Below are 19,936 nucleotides of genomic sequence, written 5' to 3' on the forward strand. Positions count from 1 at the left end.
GGCAGAGAAAACCGAGACGACTTTGGGGGTCTGGGGTATTCTTCCTTAAGGGAATCATTTTGATGTAAAATGACGATCACTTTACAGCCACACGTCCACCGACACTTCTTATGAATTTACATTTACATTTACGTTTACATTTAGTCATTTAGCAGACGCTTTTATCCAAAGCGACTTACAAGGGAGAATAACATTCAAGCTACATTGCGACAGAGAATTAAAGAGGCAATCTCAAACACCCAAATCCACAAACATGCGGTGATTGTGTGTGGGTGTGCATGGAATCAAATAAAATGTTGAGCTTGTGAAATGGTTTGTGAATGTATAATACAGTTTTGCAGCTGCAGAAGTCTTTTGTGCACGTGTGGACGGTGGAGCAAATTTCTACAGCTACAAATACCTTTTACACATGTGCAAATTATATCTGTGCACAAAACATTTTCACTCATGCACACAAGATTTATACAGCTGCAAAACATCATAACACATTCACAAACCATTTCGCAAGCTCAAAATATTAATGACTGTTATTTGATTCCATAGGTGTGGGTCTATGGAAAAAAACAAGAATCTGGGTGCCGCCCAAAATATGTTTCCACATGTCACCTGCCAGAAAACAATGTAAGGAAATGGTATCTGACAGCTTGAACAAACAAGCTCTTTCTTACACCCCCAGACTTATTATACCAGAAGTATACACAACACTCTACAAGTTGTAGAGACCTGTGGAGTATCAATTGTTGGTGTTGCTGTCCCCTGGTGCATTCCAGGTGCTGAAGATAAGATAAGATGGGACTTTATTAATCTCCAGTGGAAAATTCAGGAAACGCTACACCCTAAAAATCCCGAACCAAAATCCCCACCAAAAATCCCTAAACACATAGACCTCAAACACATAAGTAACAATAGCCTAAAGGAATTTACAGTGATAACACAGTGACACTAATGTGATTTTCATTATGTGAACATTCACATGTTCTACAGTATGTACAGGCCATGCAGGCTGGTTTAGTGCAAGTTCTGAGTTTTTAGCCTATCAAAGTGAAGAGCCGCTTTCCATGCAGTTGACTTGTATTTAATCATTTGAAATGCCTCTACAGATCAATCTGCCCTGGGTGTGGAGTGTGAAAACATTCCGATGGTTTATTGATATAAACCATTAACCGGGAATACTGTCACTCATTGTTAAAATAACTTCTAGACAAACAAAAAGTCTTCCAAGTCTTCCCTTCTCTCATAATTTATGTCCCACAGAAGAAGTGTAGGAATTTGTGGATCGAGCAGTCCTTTATTACAAATGTTCATTTCCATGTCCAGACACAATAGCTAATAATTGAATGTAGCCGAATTTACATACAATGCATATCTTACGGAGTAGAACACCATATAAGAACCATGGAAGAAAATAAAATGCACACAGTGACTGGGGAAATATTCCAAGAAAGAAACTTAAAATCGCTGAGAATAACATTGGAGGTTTATGAGTATTTATCTGAGATGGAAGTGGGAATTGATTAAGGGGCCCACATTGCTGTCCATTACTTAATAGTTCCGGATGCACAAAAGCTATTAACCTCATCCAAATCTGTGTTTATTTTTCTGAAAGGCCCAATTTGCGATATCTCTTCAGTCTGTATGCTTATCTAAATATAAAGGCAGGAATTTCTGTCTGTCTGAAGGTATGTCCTTCAATTATCTTGACAACCGTTCATCCGATCTACTTCACACTCACACTTCAAGGTTGTGCAATGTCAAATTTGGTGCAATTTGGACCCGCAACGCAATATTAATAAACTTTCAATGAACAGCGGGGGGGGGGGGGGGGGGGGGGGCTTCAGGGCTCTGTGACTGAGTCACAAAGAGTGTGTTTCCCTGGTGCACGTCTTGAACCAGCAGTTTAATCTTCCATTGTGGAACCGAATCAGTGACATTTTGTTAAAATGTAGTAGAAAGTCTTTTGAACGGGCATGTACTATCAAAATATAATGTCCAAAATCATGTACGCATGTTTCTTTCTCAGTCTTTACTTTTTTCCGCTTGAGATTAAAAAAAAACCCCAAATCATGTCATTCATTCAAATATAACACGCACAAGCCACTGGAAAACGGAGAAGACTGTTTTGGAATTAAAAAAAGAAAAACCCTCATCAATAGGAGGAAATAACATTTGTGTTTGAGATGAAAGTCTTCTATCAAGTGTTATTGCTGTTATTCCTCTCTTATTTTACATTCTCAATCGAAATCTCTTCCTCACTCTCCTTTCTTATAGACACACCCTCCCCTCTGTGATATCTTGATACACTTGTTGTGTGAGAATTTCATAACGTCCAGCACGGCTGTTCAAGTAATAGATCGGATCAACGCAGCGCTGTGGATCATATCCTTCCCGCTGCAGTCGCGTCTTCTGAATTTTAAATGTGCCTAAGGTCGGAGAGAGAAAAGAGATGTTGTCTATATTTTTACAAATAGGCACATGAATGTAAGTGTGTGTGTGTGTGTGTGTGTGTGTGTGTGTGTGTGTGTGTGTGTGTGTGTGTGTGTGTGTGTGTGTGTGTGTGTGTGTGTGTGTGTGTGTGTGTGTGTGTGTGTGTGTTTGTACCCTCACCAGTGGTGTCTACATGAGGCGTAAGTCGGAGGAAAACGGGTCGTGCATAGGAAGGCAGGGCCTTTTTGATGGTGAACAGGAAGGCCTCAACATCAAACGGTGTTCCTCTTTCAGCTATTGCAGCCATGCCGGCTTTTCCTTCCACACCTGAGACAAAGTGAGAGACAGGAAGGCAGAGGGACAGGCAGTAAGATTTAGCATTTTATTAGTTTGTCTCTGTCTCTGCTCTGTCCTGTCAGTGTGGTGTCAGTACCTGGTACGGACACTCCGTACACGGCTACGTCAGTCTGCCCCAGCAGCTTGCTGAGGATTCCTTCCAACTCTGTGGTGGAGATGTTCTCCCCTCGCCAACGAAACGTGTCCCCACAGCGGTCTTTGAAATAGATGTAGCCGTACTCATCCATCACAAGCACATCACCTAGAGAGAAGGATTAAAATAATAATAACAATTTTGTTGTTGCCATAATCAATGCCATCATCAGCATTTCTATAACTTTGTATTTTAAAAATCCATAAATACATTTCATTCATAATTTAACGCAGCGCAATATATTGTTGAATCTTAAAATTAATTTGAAAACCACAATGCTTAATTAATCCACACAATTGTATGTAATGTTATTCTGTAAGACAATAAAATATAATGTACAATTTTTCATTATTGTTGATGACATGCGGTCTAAAAAAAACGATTTTCAAGAGAGGACAGCATGGCCAAGGTCCTCACACAACTTAAAAGTTAACAATTTGATGCTAGTAATCGAATAAAAAATAATCTATTACCTGAAACATAGGAAGCGTCTCCCATCTTGAAGACATTGTGAGCTATTTTCTTTGCTGTCGACTCCTCATCAGCGTAGCCGTCAAACCTCCTGAAAGGGTCGTCCTGGTTGATGCACCCCATTAACACGCCATGCTCACCTGCAGGAAATTGTCATCACTTTTTGTCCTCCATTATTTCCTTTTACTTTCCATTTATCTCCTCCACCGTGGGCCCGTCTGGACAAATCACCGATGCACTTACGTCACTCAAGGTTAGTCCCTGCCCTGGAGTAGGAGCTAAAAAGGTTCCTTAAACGGAGTTCTAAGAACTACGATCGCTCCTAGTTCCTGCAGTGTGGACGTAAAAAAAGGGACGGTTCCTCCAAAAGCTTCTTATAACTATGAAAAGGAGTCAGCCCGGTCGAGTTGCATTGCTATGGGTGCGGACCAGCCCACGTACACTCAGTGGTAAAACAAAACAATAATTATGTATTTTATTTTCCAACCTTAATTGAATGAATGAGTTAATGTGCAAACCGTTAATCCCGGTGGTCTGTCCCGATGCGAGGCTGTGCCTTACGAAAGTCGGAACTAACTTTTAAATGACACCTTGTATATCTAGTATGAGTGAAGATTCAGCAACTGGATTGATTATTTCTTGCCTCAAATTTATTCAGAAACCGAACTTGGGGGGACTGATGAGGTGAAATAAGTGAAAGTTACGGAGTAAATACAACATGGAACTCACGCTGAAACCCCATTGGCTGGCGTCACTTCAGAGTTCCAAAGCAGTGTGAATACAACCAGAAAAAAAGCCCTTGAAGGTATTTAGTTCTCGGGGGGCCTCCCCAGTTCCTAGTTCCCCTCAGGGAGTCCCGAAAACTGTTCAGTGGGAAAACGTCTAATTTACAAGCCTTGTGACAAACAAACAAAAACACACGCACAAACATACACAATGTATGTTTGTGCGTGTGTTTCTGTTTGTTTGTCCGTGTGTGTGTGTGTTTTTGTTTTGTTTTGAACTCTTCGGCATCTCCGAGTGGTCAGCACACAGGTGAATCTCATATATGAAGAAGTCAACTTCTGCCCTCGACACTCGAGACCACCCCCACTGTTAACAATTCTGTTTAAGGGGTTTTCTTATCTGGTTTAGCAGAAATGTTTTGTCATTAGCACAACAGGCAAGGATCAAACCAACTACGGTACGTTTTATTCAGCGATGCTTGAATAAAGTTTAAGGTACTTTATCATCTTTATCATCTGGCCAAACATATCATGATAATGTCATAAGCTGTAGTCCTGTAGATATGTTGAATAGATAGTATTTATTTAAAATAAACAATATTATGTAGCCTATAAGGACCAATGCTCCATTTAAGCTTAAATAACAACACAAAATCTTTATGCCAAATTTAGGCTGAAATGATTTTATGTAATAAAAAAGGATTTGTGTGGCAATCAGTGAAACCATGGTTAAACCTGCAAAAACTGATTATTTTGATTCTTTCACCTGTGCCTGCATGCGCAAACACTGAAAGTGACATAGGTGTGTGTCTGAAAGTCTGTCTGTCTGTCTGTGTGTGTGTGTGTGTCCGTCCTACCAGGTGTACAGGGAACACAGAGTCCTTGTGCATCCCTGAGTAACTCCATGCTCTCCTCCTTCACCCTGACCAGTTTGATGGGATAGAAACTGGGCAGGATGCAGCTGTTGAAGCCACACGCCCCCACCTGGACACATAGAGTAATAATACATTTAAAACAAATACAACACAAACATACACATACCAGCACAAAGACACACACCTTTCCATCTATGTTGATGAGACTACAGTTGCATTCTGTGGCTCCATAGAACTCCCCAACTCGTCGTATTCTGAACCTCTGGACAAACTCATTCCAGACTGAAGGACGCAGGCCGTTTCCCATGGCAACACGCACAAGGTGATGGGCCTCGGAGGGAGAAGCCTGCTGTGTCAGCAGGTAACGGCAGATCTCACCTATGTATTGAATTACCTGGATATCGGCCACACAAACATACATACACAATTCATTAAAAAAAGTACCTCCTGATATCAATATTGGCCAAAAGCAATTTAGAAAGGATGGATGGAACACACAGGACACACCAAGGAGTTGTCACCTATGTACTCACAGTGCATTTGTATTTCACACAGTCATCCCAGAAAAGACTGGCAGAGAACTTCTTCCTTATAACGACAGTTAGTCCAAAAAGCAAACACTGCCCTACTCCCATTATATTACCTGCAGACACACACATACACAATGAATCAATATTAGGAGTGATGAATATCATTTGGGGAAATGCCCCAGATGCAAAAGATGGAAGAGTGAAGAACAATTACAGAAAAGGACAGTTGCATACCTGCAGAGTGGTAGAGGGGGAGACAGTTATATATGATGTCATCGTGTCTCAGACCAAAGGAGTGGAAGCCGAAAGCAGCAATACGGTAGTATCTAATAAACAATTAAAGCACAAATCTATTCTTTATTGAGACAGCAAACGTGTAGTGTATATCGCTCATGTCAACTAAGGCATGATGGTAATTCTTTGATTTCCAAATTGTTACTTGAATTCAAATCACCTTTGATGGGATGGCTTGTGTCATGATGTTAGGATAAAACGCAAGTCACATTTCAGTGCCATGTAGCTTGGCATTCCTAATACCAAAAGGCCAAAAAATCTATGCAAATGATTAACTGCAACTACATGTGCAGAGGGCCATTGCTGAGCAATTGCCCTTTGTTGCGTAAACATTAACACATGCATCCTAAATATCATATTATGTTTGTGTTTAGTTTTGGTTAGAAATGGAATGTGTAATGCTAAAACTAAGACCCAGGGTAACTTACCGACTGTGCACGACAATGGCTGCCTTTGGCATCCCTGTAGTACCTGAGGTGTAGATGTAGAACAGCCTGTCTATATGGGGTTACATGAGTGATTTGGCAAGAAAAGCAATATGGTTAGGACCTGGAGTGTGAAGAGGATTCACGCTATGTCAGTTTCAGACTTTGTTCAGTGTCACACGTAGTTGTCATGTAGTGTGATGTTTTTCTCCATTTGTCTCCCTCTCACTGTTTTCTAGTCCTTGCCATACTGTATAGAAGTCCTCCAAGCAAAGACTTGAACATTGTCAATGCCATCATCACACACACCAAAATATATCCATAAATATGAACAATTATTTGCCAAAAATGTTTTGAAAGAAATGAATGCAAAACTGTCCACATTTGAAATTGTATATAATATGTGGCTGTGGGTGTGGCTGTGTGTGTGTGTGTATGTGTGTGTGTGTGTGTGTGTGTGTGTGTGTGTGTGTGTGTGTGTGTGTGTGTGTGTGTGTGTGTGTGTGTGTGTGTCAGAGAGAGAATGAATGTGGGTGTAAAGGAATCTTTCCATGTCAGAAAAATTCTCTGACAAGCAAAGACTTGCTTATTATTGCTACTATTTTGTAATATCAAATGATATGGCAGCGCTAGTTGTCCTGTGGGTACACATACTGTACACACTCAAACACATTTTTCACAGAAATATTATAAAGACTTTCACCATTGAATCCCTTGCTTAGTTTATGTTGTGGGGGATCTGTTGGTGAGCAGGCCAGCACAGGGTCCAGGTGCTCTGCAGCTAAACTGGACAAGTTGGCCTTGTCACTCTGCTTCCCGCTGCTGAAAAGCGCCATTGAGGGCTCCAGGGAACCCCGTACCTCCAACACAGCTTGGAGAGGAGCGACAAACACACGTCTAACAAATATACAGGAAATACATTCTTTGCATCAGGTTCACACACCTAGCAATTGCAGAGACGCCTGCTGTATTCTTACCGTCAGTGAGCTCTGTGCCAAACACCATTGCCCGGGGCCTGGACACGCCCACGCAGTGCAGCAGAGAATGCTGTCGTAGATTGTGATTGATGAGTGCAGCCTCCACACCGATTGTTGCCAGACCCAACCACAGCACCACCAATAGGGGGCAACTTTCTAGGTATAAAGCCACTACATCTCCTTCAGACCAACCCTGGGCCAATGCCCAATGGGCCACAGCATAGCATTGCTCTGCCAATTCTTTGTAACTACAAACCTAAAATTAAAACAAACAAAAGAAAAATATTTAAAAAAATTTTTTTTGCATAGTATAGATTTGGTACATTCTGGGTAAAAAAAATAATAATAATAATTCAATTTGATTTTTTTAGTTTGCTGGCCCCATAACCTCTCCTGTGGCCTCATAGATCAGAGCAGGCTTGTCTGGGTGCAGCGCCACCACTTGGGCAAACAAGGCAGGGATGGTGCAGCCATTGCGCTGGTACCGGTACAGGCTTGACTTTACCCGCAATATAACAGCAAGACACCTAAGATGGAACAAGAAGGATGAAAGGGAAGGGATGGCTTATGAATGAACAATGCATTAGGAATGCTGGGATAAAAAATAAAAATTCATGAAGCTCAGGAAGGTGTAGTTGCATAATTGAACAGCATACAAACACACACTGACAAACTCAGACATGCACACTACTCACATGAGGTCTCTCTTGATGGTGCAAAGAGCTACATAGAGGAACCTCCAGGAACCCCCCCAGGCTACGTACAAAATCAGCCCAGACAACAGGCTCCAGACCCAGGGGACGGAGCACAGCCATACCACTCCCGTGAAACATAGGCACACTATGATAACACTCATCAGACGCGTGATCTATATGGATACCCAGGAGGGACACACAGAGGGAAAACACAAAAAAGATGAATTAAGGAAGAAAATTATGGGGACAAACGATTAAAGGTCAGGGAAAACCTGAAGTCAATACTTGTTTAAATTAAACTAACAAATTTGATCGATGTTTAGCTTTTTACAAACAAAATGCATCTCAAAGTACCACATAACACAACGAAATGTAACAAAACACATCAAAAGTCTTACCTTTGAAAAAAACATCTTAAATGCTGGTCAATCAAGTTGCAAATGAAAACTCCTTGATAAAAAATTGAGAGCTTTTTGCTCATTGAGCGCTATACTTTCTGTTAGGATTCATAATTAAGACATTCGGTAAACAAGGTAAACTCCCCAATTCAATAAGTCACCGTAGAATGCAGATGATAATACATGTTAGCAGAAGTGTGGTCCATAGAGAGTTCCAGTACGTGACGAAGCCAAAGAGTCTACGCACTTGTTGAACGGTAGCCCAGCCCGCCCTGCCAGGTCCTGTCCTGTCCTGTCAGTTTGAAAAAAAAGCCTGCGTTCCAGGGTTTCCTCCCACTTTAAAACACATGGGAGTAGGCGAACTGGACACTTGCACCTTGAGGGTCAGCGGGGCCTGGAGCCTCCCTTCGAATCACGTCACTTCGATCGATAAAACACAATGTATACGTAACCAAATTTAGTTAATTGAAATCGCTAACTTCTTTACCACATTGAGCTTTTGACTGATGAAAATTGCGCCACTCTAACTAGTTACGTACAATTCACACCAAGAAGGTCAATAGCAACTTCATCCCAGTGAGTCAAGTTCCACGATAGCAGCAGGCTGACTGTGATCGCTCAATGCAAGTCTGCAGAGGGAAACAATGAGCCTAACTCCTGTGAAGTGAGGTACACCTCAAGTTCAAGTTCAAGAGATTATTTGTCACATTCATATACATACGGTCATACATATATGTAGTGAAATGTCATGACACCCGGTGATTACGCACAATAAGCTCTATAAGCTCTAAAAATACCAAAAATACTAAAATGTGCGTAATCGACACAAGGTGCTCACGCAGGCGGCCGCAAGGGGCGGCGCCACAATCGCAATTCTGGGTTCTATAATTAAATTATATAATTAATTGTCTATGTTGTATTACTCATGTCGCTATGCCAGAGCATACATAGGTTGCACGAAAAACTAGAAGTTAAAAAAAAACTACTTTCCCTACAAATTCTTATAATGTTATAATTGCTAATTACTAAATGACTAACTTCACTTGACTTGAATTAATAGTTTATGCAAATAGCTAATCACCAGGAATGTGGTCCACCATGCACACGGTGTTTTGATTACATTGTAGTCCTGAAAGGCTAAGAATTTCAGTTGTTCCACTATCTTCTAATGGTCGCTGGTAGTGGTTTGATGAATGACCTGTGCTGCTTCGCCTTGAGCTTATTCACATGAACAGCTCTCTGCATTGAATAAATTCTGGTTTTTCTCCCTGATTGGGTGCGTCAAAAAGAATAGAATATTCTTGTCTACCCTCCTTCAGGGCAGCAGCTTGGCCAGGTCCCTAATCCTAATCAGAATAATATCATCTATATAATTATGACAGGAAAGCCCAATTCTAAAGATTTTTGCAACACCGTAGGGTTATGCAAAACAAATAAATGCACACACACACACAGAGACACACACACACACACACACACACACACACACCACACACACACACAAGATCTCACTTATATCACCTTGAGTGTTTGGGCATGCAGGCACAGGTGAAAGAATCAAGAGACAGTTTTTGCAGGGTTGATATACAGTCGGTGTTTGTGCTTTATTTAAATTGATAGCAAAAGTAAAAAAAAGAAAACAGTACCAAAAACACAGTAGAAAAATAGAAAAAAAAACTTTGCATATATTCAACCTAAAATAAATTCCAATGACAGCATGTTTACATTCTCAAAGTACTACTCTTCACATTGAATACAAAAAAATTAGTACATCTGTTGGCCGTGAAAAGGAAAAGTGCAATACAATTAAATGTTTGTTCTGTAGCATAATAGTTTATTTTTTTGCTGTTATCACTTTCTTTGCACACAAGATTTGCCTCCACTGGTGGTTCCAGTTCCAATGGGCTTCTAGTGGCTGCTTTTATGTTTTAAAATATTCTTTAAAAAAAAAAGAATACAATACAATACATTGTGCAGGTTTGACCTTCACTGATTTCCACACAAATCCTTTTTTATTACATAAAATCATTCCAGCCTAAATTTGGCATTAAGATTTTGTGTCGTTATTTAAGCTTAAATGGAGCATTGGTCCTTATAGGCTACATAATATTCTTTATTTTAAATAAATACTTTCTATTCAACATTCTGTATCTACAGGACTACAGCTTATGACATTATCATGATATGTTTGGCCAGATGATAAAGATGATAAAGTACCTTAACCTTTATTCAAGCATCCCTGAATGAAACGTATCGTAGATGGTTTGACCCTGAAGTGGACTTCTTCATATATGAGATTCACTTGTCAGCTGAGCACTCGGAGATGCCTAAGAGTTCAAAACAGATTAACACACACACACGCGCGCGCGCACACACACACACACACACACACATACACACACAAACATACACAATAGTCACAAGGCTTGTAAATTTGACGTTTTCCCACCGAACAGTTTTCGGGACTCCCTGAGGGGAACTAGGAACTGGGGAGGCCCCCCGCGAACCAAATACCTTCAAGGGCTTTTTTTCTGGTTGTATTCACACTGCACTGGAACTCAGCCAATGTGGTTTCAGCGTGAGTTCCATGTTGTATTTACTGCGTAACTTTCACTTATTTTACCTCATCAGTCCCCCAAGATCAGTTTCTGAACAAATTTGAGGCGAGAAATAATCAATCCAGGTGCTGAATCTTCACTAATACTAGATATACAAGGTGTCATTTAAAAGTTAGTTCCGACTTTCGTAAGGCACGGCCTCGCATCCTCGCATCGGGACAGCGCACCGGGATTAACGGGTCGCACATTAACTTATTCATTCAATTAACATTGAAAAAAAAAAGATTAATAATAATATATATATAAATATATATATATATATATATATATATATATATATAGATCATAGTTCTTAGAACTCTGTTTTGAGGAACCTTTTTAGCTCTGACTCCAGGGCTGGGACTAACTGGCGCAAGAGAAACCTTGAGTGACGTAAGTGCACGGTGATTCATCCAGACAAGTCCACGGTGGAGGAGATGAATATTATTTATTATTATTATTACTCATTTGAAAATGTTAGTCGACTGACGCTGTGCTCAAGTTCATTTTTCAAGTATCTACCCACATAAATATATTCAGTTTCTGGTACTCGACTATTATTCCAGTTTACAAAAAATCAGGGACTGGATTTATGGATTTAGGATTTAGGATTACTCATCGCGGAGAGCTACAGTGGTATTTTAAACCCTATTATCACCAAGTGTTTTTACTTTTAATACTTCAAATACATTTAAGACCAAGCACATACCCGTATATAGTTTTACATTAGTAGAAATGTGAATGCTGTAATTTCTCTTTTACTGAAGTAATTTTGTGTCAGGGTATTTGTAGTCTTACTTATGTAAAATGTGAGTTCTTCCTCCACCACTGTATATATACTGTGTGTGTGTGTGCGTGTGTGCGTGCGTGCGTGCGTGCGTGCGTGCGTGCGTGTTTATTATCCGTGTTTTTTTATGTATCTATGTGTGTATATATATATATATATATTATCTCTTATTTTGTGTAGACTTTTGTTACTTTGTTTTACCTTATATATATATATATATATATATATATTTACTGTATGTTTGTATCTGTACAAAATGGATGATTCTCAAAGGGGTGAAGTGAGACAAAAACAGATTTAAATGTTATTGCAGTGAATCCTACCTGTGACTGGCTGGAGCGGTTGGTACTGCTGAACTCAGAATATCTCTTCCTCTGCTGCCTGCAGATGCAGCGCATGAAATTGGTGTACTCATCTCTGATCTGTAGGAGGCAGCAGAATATCATTTAGTATCTATAATCGCTTGCCAGCAATCCCACTTCAATTTCTATAGATGTCTTTCTCAGCATTCAAAGGACACAAGCAGACACACCAGTTACTCAGCTTACCTGCTTGGACAGCAGACAATGCATGATGAAGAGTAGCGCGCCTTGTAGGCTGTTGAGGATCGTGAAGATATAATGTGGAACTGAACTGCCCCCTTCAAACAGGAAGATGCCGGACACCCACATTAGACCCAGCACACACAGCTGTGCTATGGCTGTGGCGGTGAAGGCCCTGCAAGGGGGGGGAATGAAGGAGGACAGTGGGGGTGAGGATGATTTCTGTGTAGTTGATAATTTTGCTAACAATGACAGTCTGTATCTATGTGTACTACGTGTGTAGCATCATTGTTTATAACAATGTTGAATGGGAACTTGTCACTTTATTTGTGACCTTTAGCAATTTTGTTCTTAGAACAGACCGTCCATGTGAGTCATGGAGATCTGCAATTAAAATATGGGGGTTGGAGAGCCTCACAAAGCCTCCAGGGCCATGGACCATATAAAGACAGGATATATAGAGTAATGACCAAAGGAGGGGGAAAGAGGAGGGAAGATTAAGTGTTCCTGCCAACAGTGTACTGCGGTACTATGAAAGCTTTCTTTACATTTCTTCTTCCTAACCTCCTCACATTCTTTCCATCTGTCTACTTCCCATGGTCCTCTGAGACAACTCTCAAGACAGCCTCCCTTGTTTCGCTACACCCCCTCAACCCGTTTAATACTCCCTGCATTCTCTCTCTCTCTCTCTCTCTCTCTCTCTCTCTCTCTCTCTCTCTCTCTCTCTCTCTCTCTCTCCTTTTGTCTTAGTCTCCAAATCTGCCTGGTGTTTTATTCCTTACAGTACAGCCTCTTGTGTAGCGATGGTGAAAACAAAAAGCAGGGTCAGTGAAAACAAATACACATACTCGACACAATGACAACTGCACGGAAACAAAAGGGTGGTTTTCTATGACATACACATGCATGCGTAACCAACACAGTGACTGACTTCATTTTCTGCAAGTTGGTGAGGTCTGGGCTGAGGGTTGAGAACTTCTGGGCCAGCTTCCAAACAGTGACGATGAAGAAGAAGACATTTAGGATGACGATGAGACACACAGGGCCGAAGAAGCTCCAGATCAGGCCGCCTTCCAGAGACAGCCAGCAGCTATAGGAGTATCACATGTTCATATCAGAGCTCTGCTCAAGTGACTGAAGTAGGCCACTCAAGGAATAAATCAGAAAATCAGCGTCATTGCACTGGTGTTAGTGACACTGTACACAAATGCTCATGCACTCACAAACATACACATACAGTAAACTCACTACACTCCAAATGCCAACTGTTTGGTAGAAATTGTATCGTATGTTGACACACAGACCAGCACAAACCCATAGATAGAGACTATCTTTCCACACTTAATTTCTGTTCAATTTCTCACTTACTATTCGTCAGTGCCGTATCCCATTGGTCTGCTGATGGCAGAAATGATTACAATTGCCAAAGGCGTTCCGTAACCCACAGCATATAGGTAGAGAGGCCGGATGGTGGCGTTGAATACGAGGACAACCATGCGGTAGAGTTGCACCCCTTCTAACAGCATCCAGCTGAACGCTCCCAAGAAGAAGTAATGAAGCAGTCCGGCCACAAACCTACAGACGCCCTGCAATGTGGTACAGAAGCTCATTTACAATTGGGTAGAATGCCGAAATGTGTTTAGAGTATTTCTGCCTGCAACACACTGGTTATTCAAACCTTCGGTGATGTAGCGGTAATGCCGGTGAGGAAGACAAGGTTGGCTACAAACAGGCAAACACAGAGGTGCAGGTGGATGGTGGTGCGTGTCCCTTGTATGGATCGGCAGAACTTGAAGGTTAGGATGCACATTGCTAGGCACAGCAGGGAAACGATCAGGCCTAACTTGGTCAGCAAGATGAGCTCATAGGGATCCTAGAGAAAATAATACAGCAGGTTGAGGTGTGTGTGGGCGTGTCTGTACTGTATATTTAGGCTTTGGGCTCAGACTTAGAGGTTAGCTCCTCTTACAAACTGATACAATTGCATGCGTGAAAAACCTTTTTAGTAAAATTATTAGGACTTGCAGAAGTGACAAATAAATATAGTGGAGCGAAATGAACGTATTAGCTTTGGAAATTAAGATGAGTGCAAGTATAAAGTCCCCTAAAATGCAATAACTCAAAATCCTACTTTAGTATAGTACTTGAGTGAAAGTCACTTTCTATCCCTGGCCGCTGTGTGTATGTGTATGTGTATGTGTATGTGTATGTGTATGTGTGTGTCTGTGTGTCTGTGTGTGTGTGTGTGTGTGTGTGTGTGTGTGTGTGTGTGTGTGTGTGTGTGTGTTTGTTCCTCACCTTCATCGGGTACAGGGCCATGAGCACCGCAAAGCTACTGAGATGGTCACAGCTACACACAGTGTGTGTGGCGTTGGAGAGTTGGGTGTCTCGGGAGCAGCCCTCCGTGGACCAGGACCCTCTCTCATCCTGCTTGTGCACGCCAGCTTTCCAGTAGACACAGTTGTAGCTCAACTGATTTGACTCCTCCTTCTCCTAAAAATTCAAATCACATTATTGACCTACTGCTTGCTCTTCAATGGTGTAGTGGTTAAGGGGAAGCAGTAGTGGTAGAAAGCTATATTTGGGACACCGTTTGTGTATACAGTAATTAGGCTATGCCTACCAGGACGCTTGCAACAGAGTCATACCTGACACCGTAATGATCTCATTAAACAATATTAATAGAGAAGATGATTGGAAAAAATCTATTTGAGGAAAATGTCTATGGGTCTACCTGTAGGTGCCTGAGGGTGATGATGACAGGTGGGTCCAAGTGCTGTGTGGAAGGGTTGGAGACCACAGCTGACACCACTTGAGAGAAGACTTGGTAGCTGGGATCAATGCCATTCCTTTTGTGTGGTGTGAGCTGATGGAAAGAGTCAAGAGCCTTTTCAACGGTCTTGTAGCTCACCAACGCAGCCAAGGCAAAGCCTGTGATTGGAAAAACAAGAAGTGAGAAAATTCTGTCTGATAGGGACTATGTGTCGAAAGGGAAGAGAAAAAATAACAGCAAAGAGAAGTTCACCAGGGTACACTCCATTCCCAGTTGCAGTTCTCCAGTCTGTGTCAAGGCTAGCGTTCTCAGTGGTCAGATGGATTGGCCCAGTTGGTATGGACTCTCTCTTCCACACTACAATCTTTGCCTCTACACGCACATAAAAACAAATTTCAAGTGACTGTTGACATAGTTCTCATCTCATTAAAAAGGCGGACTAGTGTGAACGCTGTTCATCTGTTCTGGTCAACTTGTGGTTACTATCCGGTCAAGGATGTTCTTACCCGTCTGGCTCGTGTTCACGTTGGTTTGATTTTCTTCAAGCTGTGGACCAATGAACTTCAAGGAATCCTCCACAGCACTGAGCAATCCGCTCACCTCGATGCTGCTGCCCAGGTGATCGTAAGACAGGGCCTCTTTCGTCAAGTCGAACAAGCTCTAAGTGTGTTGCCAAACACACAGGAGGGGGAAGCATGAGCAGTTTGTATGTGTGTGTGTGCATGTGTGCGTGCTTGCGTGCGTGCGTGTGTGTCCTACCTCCAGCAGCACCTTTACATTTGTGTTGTTTCTTGATTGGTCAGGTTCAGACAGAGCCAAGCAGCTTTTTCTCATCTGGGACAATATAGTATCTGTTGGACCTTTGAGAGTCTAGAGAGAGAGAGAGAGAGAAAGAGAGGGAATTTAATAGTGTTGCAATGATGCAGTGGGTTATTGTGTAGTCAACATCATCATGATTTGTCTTGTAATTCTTGAATTGGTTTTGAACATCCAAGCAGACACGTCACCTGTGACGAAGCGCTCGTTCCCCCAAAGTGATCGCATTTCAACTCTAGGGTAGAAAAGAGGAATACAAAGAGTTCTGACTTTGATGAACAGAATATATTAGAGAAAATGTAATGGAGCAGAACTTACCTGAGCATGGAGTCTTTTCATTACCGTATGTACTATATCCAGAAGGACACTCACACCAGTAACTTCCTTCACTATTTTTACAAGTGCCATTTGACCCACAAATGTCTTGGTTCTGATTTTTTTCATCTTCACATTCATCAATATCTGGGTTGGGAGAGAGGAAAAAGAGAATGGTCGTAACAGTGGTGGCGGTGCACTGCTGAGAGCTGCTTATCTGCACATTTTACTAAACGTTCCGACTTCATATTAAAATACACCTTGCCCAAATTAGTCTTTCTTTACGCTATTCACTCGTTCAAATGCTAGTACTAGTTTTCAAATGCATTATACACTATGAACTCTCAACACTTACAACAAAATACTGTAATCAGGGATGGGCCGATGCCTGGACTGAATCTGAAGCATTGGCCAGTACTGAGTGCATTGCATTTACTGAACAGCGTAGTCTCATATTGTTAGTTTGGGGGTCATTATAATCTCAGGATCTAATACATTTTCACCATCAGACATCTAACATGTGTAGAAAAACATGCGCAGTCTCACCTATGCAGTCACCCTCATCTATGAGCTTTGTGTACCCTGGCAAACAGGTACATGAGTAGTTTCCTATCAGGTTCAGGCAGACGGTGTTGGAACCACAGTCATCTGTGTTTTCAAAGCACTCGTTGATGTCTACAACGCAAAGATAGAGGAAGGTCAAAGCGGGTGGGGTGCGTGTGAAGGAGAGAGACAGGGAGATGAGACGGTCGTTGATGATTGAATGTGTATCACACTTGCCCACACTCACACATGCAGACCACAACAATCATGCCCAAAAATAAAACCCTTACCTGAACATTGTCCATCTAATGCAGTGAAGTTCTTCGGCCCCTTCTCATTCCTGAAACCAGTCAGGCACTGGCAGAAGAATTTCCCCCGAGTGTTGTAACATGCTGTGTTGTTACCGCAGTAGTTTGACAGATCCTCACATTCATCTATATCTGGAGATTTACAAACATTTACAGTAAACTACAAGGCGACCGAGGAGAGATCAGGATTAAGGGGATCACAGCAGATCATTACCGGTGCAATTCCCAGAAACTGTCTGGAAGCCTTCTTCACAGGAAGAGACCCTTTTAAGACACAGTAACCCTGTAGGGGGAGAGAGAGAGAGAGAGAGAGATGGACAATATTAAACTTAAATAATAATTAAATAATAAATATTAATACCTTTTCACACGCCCCCAAATGCGGCCCTAATACAGTACACGGGAATTGCTATTGAGAAATTCTGGGCCATCTCAAATCTGCGAGTTTGCACTCCACACCCTACGACAATCTCACAAGGCGAGTTATTTACGACACTAAAACGTTCTTCTACATATTGTTCCCACTTTATCTTACTTAATTATTGCACTACTCCCTGGAGGTGTAATGCTGCTGTTTGACAAAAGTTGTATTTTCTCGAGTGGTTCAAGGCATGCCTGCAGACTTCTTTCCACATATTTAGCCTGTGCCTTTCTGCTGAGGTTTCTTTCTGGAGTGCCGCAAGCAGGCTCTCCCAATATCATTGCCCCAGAAAACGACAGTACAGTACGATTAGTGGGCAGGCCGGCGCTGCGGTTTTGGTGTAGCTATGGCCAACTCTCCCCCTCCAGATGACACATGAACCGTTGACTTGCTCAGCTACAGTGGGTCCTCTGTGTTTTTGTTGATGATGACTTCGGTCATACGCCTTTTCAGATAACGAGACAAAACATCCATGTCGCGGCCGGGCATTATCAGGAATTGAACTGCGGAGCTATCTCTCGCTCTCTCTCTCTCTGTATATGTGTGCAGGACAGTGTGTGTGAGTCATGCTTCGAAATGAATCAGATGTGAACCAGGCCAGATATACCTAAAGAATAGTTTTTTTGTTGATCCTAAGGACACATTTAATAAAAATGTCAATGTTGGGTGGATCACACGACCAATCCCAGAATTCCGCTGTAAACTGCAACGTTTTTTTCCTCTTCAACATCCGCATTTACCCTCATCGTTGCTACGATGGTAACTTTTTCCTCTCCAAACGTTGCCTTCCTCTGATGGAGTGATTGTTGTTTTTTTCTCCCAGCCACTTGAGGTGGTGGGGATTTTTTCCCACCCGCGGGTGCTGTTCCTTTTTGTGGATCACTATCGACAGTTTACTGACCACAACTAGTTATGCTCCACTTGCCTGATCTTTGTATTCTTGTCACAAATACATTAAACGGCTCTTCCTTAAGAAGTGCCATCTAAAAATAGATCAAATATAGAAGGTTAAATCATTTTTCAGTAGTTGCACAGATTAATATTTTAATCATTCAGTTTTGTTTTTTTTAATTTGTCTCCCTCATGTATGTGTCCTGCCTTCTGTTGAGCCCCTCTAATGTGTTGAATTCTTGAGGCAGGTTGCATCTGTCTGTGCTGAGCAGTGTCTGTAGTTTCCTGTAAACCACCCACTTACTGTAAGTAAAAAAAAAGACTTTGTTTATATAGCACCTTCTCAAAAAGCATCCAAAAATGCTTCACTTAAATAGACGCACAGGTTGTATACAGAAAGATAGACCAGCAGCATATAAAGCATACCTAACATGTAAATATCTAAATGGGCTTGAAAGATGGTTTAGTAGAGAAATATTTTGTTGTGTGAAAGACAGAACTTCTCATTTTCAAATTTTAAAACATTCTATGTAATAAGTAGAGACTGATGATTACGGACAATAAGCTGTATAAGCTCTAAAAATACAAAAAATACTAAAATGTGCGTAATCGACATGAGGCGCTCGCGCAGGCGTATAATATCTTTTCAGCGTGGTTTACATGTGTTAACTTCTAGAACTAATATATCAACTTTCAACAAGTTTGCTATTGTATCGTACAGAAGCTTTCAATACTCGGCACCATTTCATTTACATCACAAAGTATTTTGTAACCCAGCTATGAAAGTGACATGGCTTTCTTGTCAATGCTGGCATCTCAGTTACAGTGGTAGAAATTGACGCTTTTTTTTTAACTTGAATTTTAAAGGTCAAAGGTCAAATCATTAACTATCACCCATGTGTTATCTTTTGAGACTTGTTTGAAGGTGAAGTGCTCACTCAAGAACTAAATAGAAGGATGAATGGAAGGAGGATGGACAGACAGACAGACAGACAGACAGACGGACGGACGGACGGACAGACAGACAGACAGGTAGGTAGATAGATAGATAGATATATACTACTCCCCTCTCTTTTCTCAACACATTTCTTCTCACGAATAGACTTACCCACAATCAGAAGAGCCTTTCCAGACATGACAACTGTTGATGAAGTGGAGTCTGAAAGTTAGAATTATGTTGAGTCCCCAAGTGTGGAGTCCGTAAAATCCCCAAACAGGAGCGAAATTCAGAAATACATTTGTAAAAAAAAGTCCCCACCGGTAAGTGCGCTGAGGAGAAACAGTGGATCCTCAGTCCTTCACAGCGTCTCCCCCCAGGCTAGAGTTCAGCCTCTCAGCCCGCCTCACTCTTTGTCTCTAATTCTCTAACCCCCGCTCTCTCTCTCTCTACTTCTCTCTCTCTCTCTCTCTCTCTCTCTCTCTCTCTCTCTCTCTCTCTCTGTCTACTTCTCTCTCTCTCTCTTTCTCTCTCTCTCTCTCTTACTCAGCCCTACTCTTCCACCCGCTCTCCGCCTCTCAATTTACTCTAGGTTATTTCTATGTGGCGTGGTAAGGAATCTTCACATTTAAATATATGTTGAGTATATGTTTTTTTTGGGGGGGTATTTTCTCCAACTTCTCCTCCCACTCCCTCTCTCCC

General features: G+C 41.6%; 2 protein-coding genes across 2 annotated transcripts; both read right to left on the reverse strand.

Annotated features, from left to right (window-relative positions):
- Positions 1–1,281: 1,281 nt before the first annotated feature.
- Positions 1,282–8,498, reverse strand: LOC307228852 (long-chain fatty acid transport protein 1-like). Its single transcript, XM_079998678.1, has 14 exons — positions 8,305–8,498; positions 7,907–8,079; positions 7,600–7,738; positions 7,212–7,467; positions 6,938–7,105; positions 6,238–6,307; positions 5,750–5,841; positions 5,519–5,628; positions 5,170–5,379; positions 4,968–5,094; positions 3,388–3,525; positions 2,858–3,022; positions 2,605–2,751; positions 1,282–2,420 (listed from the first exon to the last, which is right to left on the reverse strand). The coding sequence occupies exons 1-14, from the start codon at positions 8,317–8,319 to the stop codon at positions 2,263–2,265; spliced, it is 1,968 nt and encodes a 655-aa protein (XP_079854804.1). The 5' UTR covers positions 8,320–8,498; the 3' UTR covers positions 1,282–2,262.
- A 1,380-nt stretch (positions 8,499–9,878) lies between these two features.
- Positions 9,879–19,604, reverse strand: LOC307229181 (adhesion G protein-coupled receptor E5-like). The gene is made up of 18 exons (XM_079999108.1): positions 19,556–19,604; positions 19,406–19,456; positions 17,200–17,268; positions 16,968–17,117; positions 16,681–16,809; positions 16,138–16,281; positions 16,011–16,054; positions 15,763–15,873; positions 15,510–15,663; positions 15,256–15,375; positions 14,965–15,161; positions 14,529–14,723; positions 13,909–14,103; positions 13,599–13,816; positions 13,162–13,320; positions 12,237–12,405; positions 12,012–12,110; positions 9,879–10,631 (listed from the first exon to the last, which is right to left on the reverse strand). Exons 2-18 carry the CDS (start codon positions 19,431–19,433, stop codon positions 10,590–10,592), a joined length of 2,223 nt encoding a protein of 740 aa, XP_079855234.1. The 5' UTR covers positions 19,434–19,456; positions 19,556–19,604; the 3' UTR covers positions 9,879–10,589.
- Between the last annotated feature and the right edge of the window lie 332 nt (positions 19,605–19,936).

Source organism: Zeus faber (assembly GCF_960531495.2).
Source record: "Zeus faber genome assembly, chromosome: 4".
Lineage (NCBI taxonomy): Eukaryota > Metazoa > Chordata > Actinopteri > Zeiformes > Zeidae > Zeus > Zeus faber.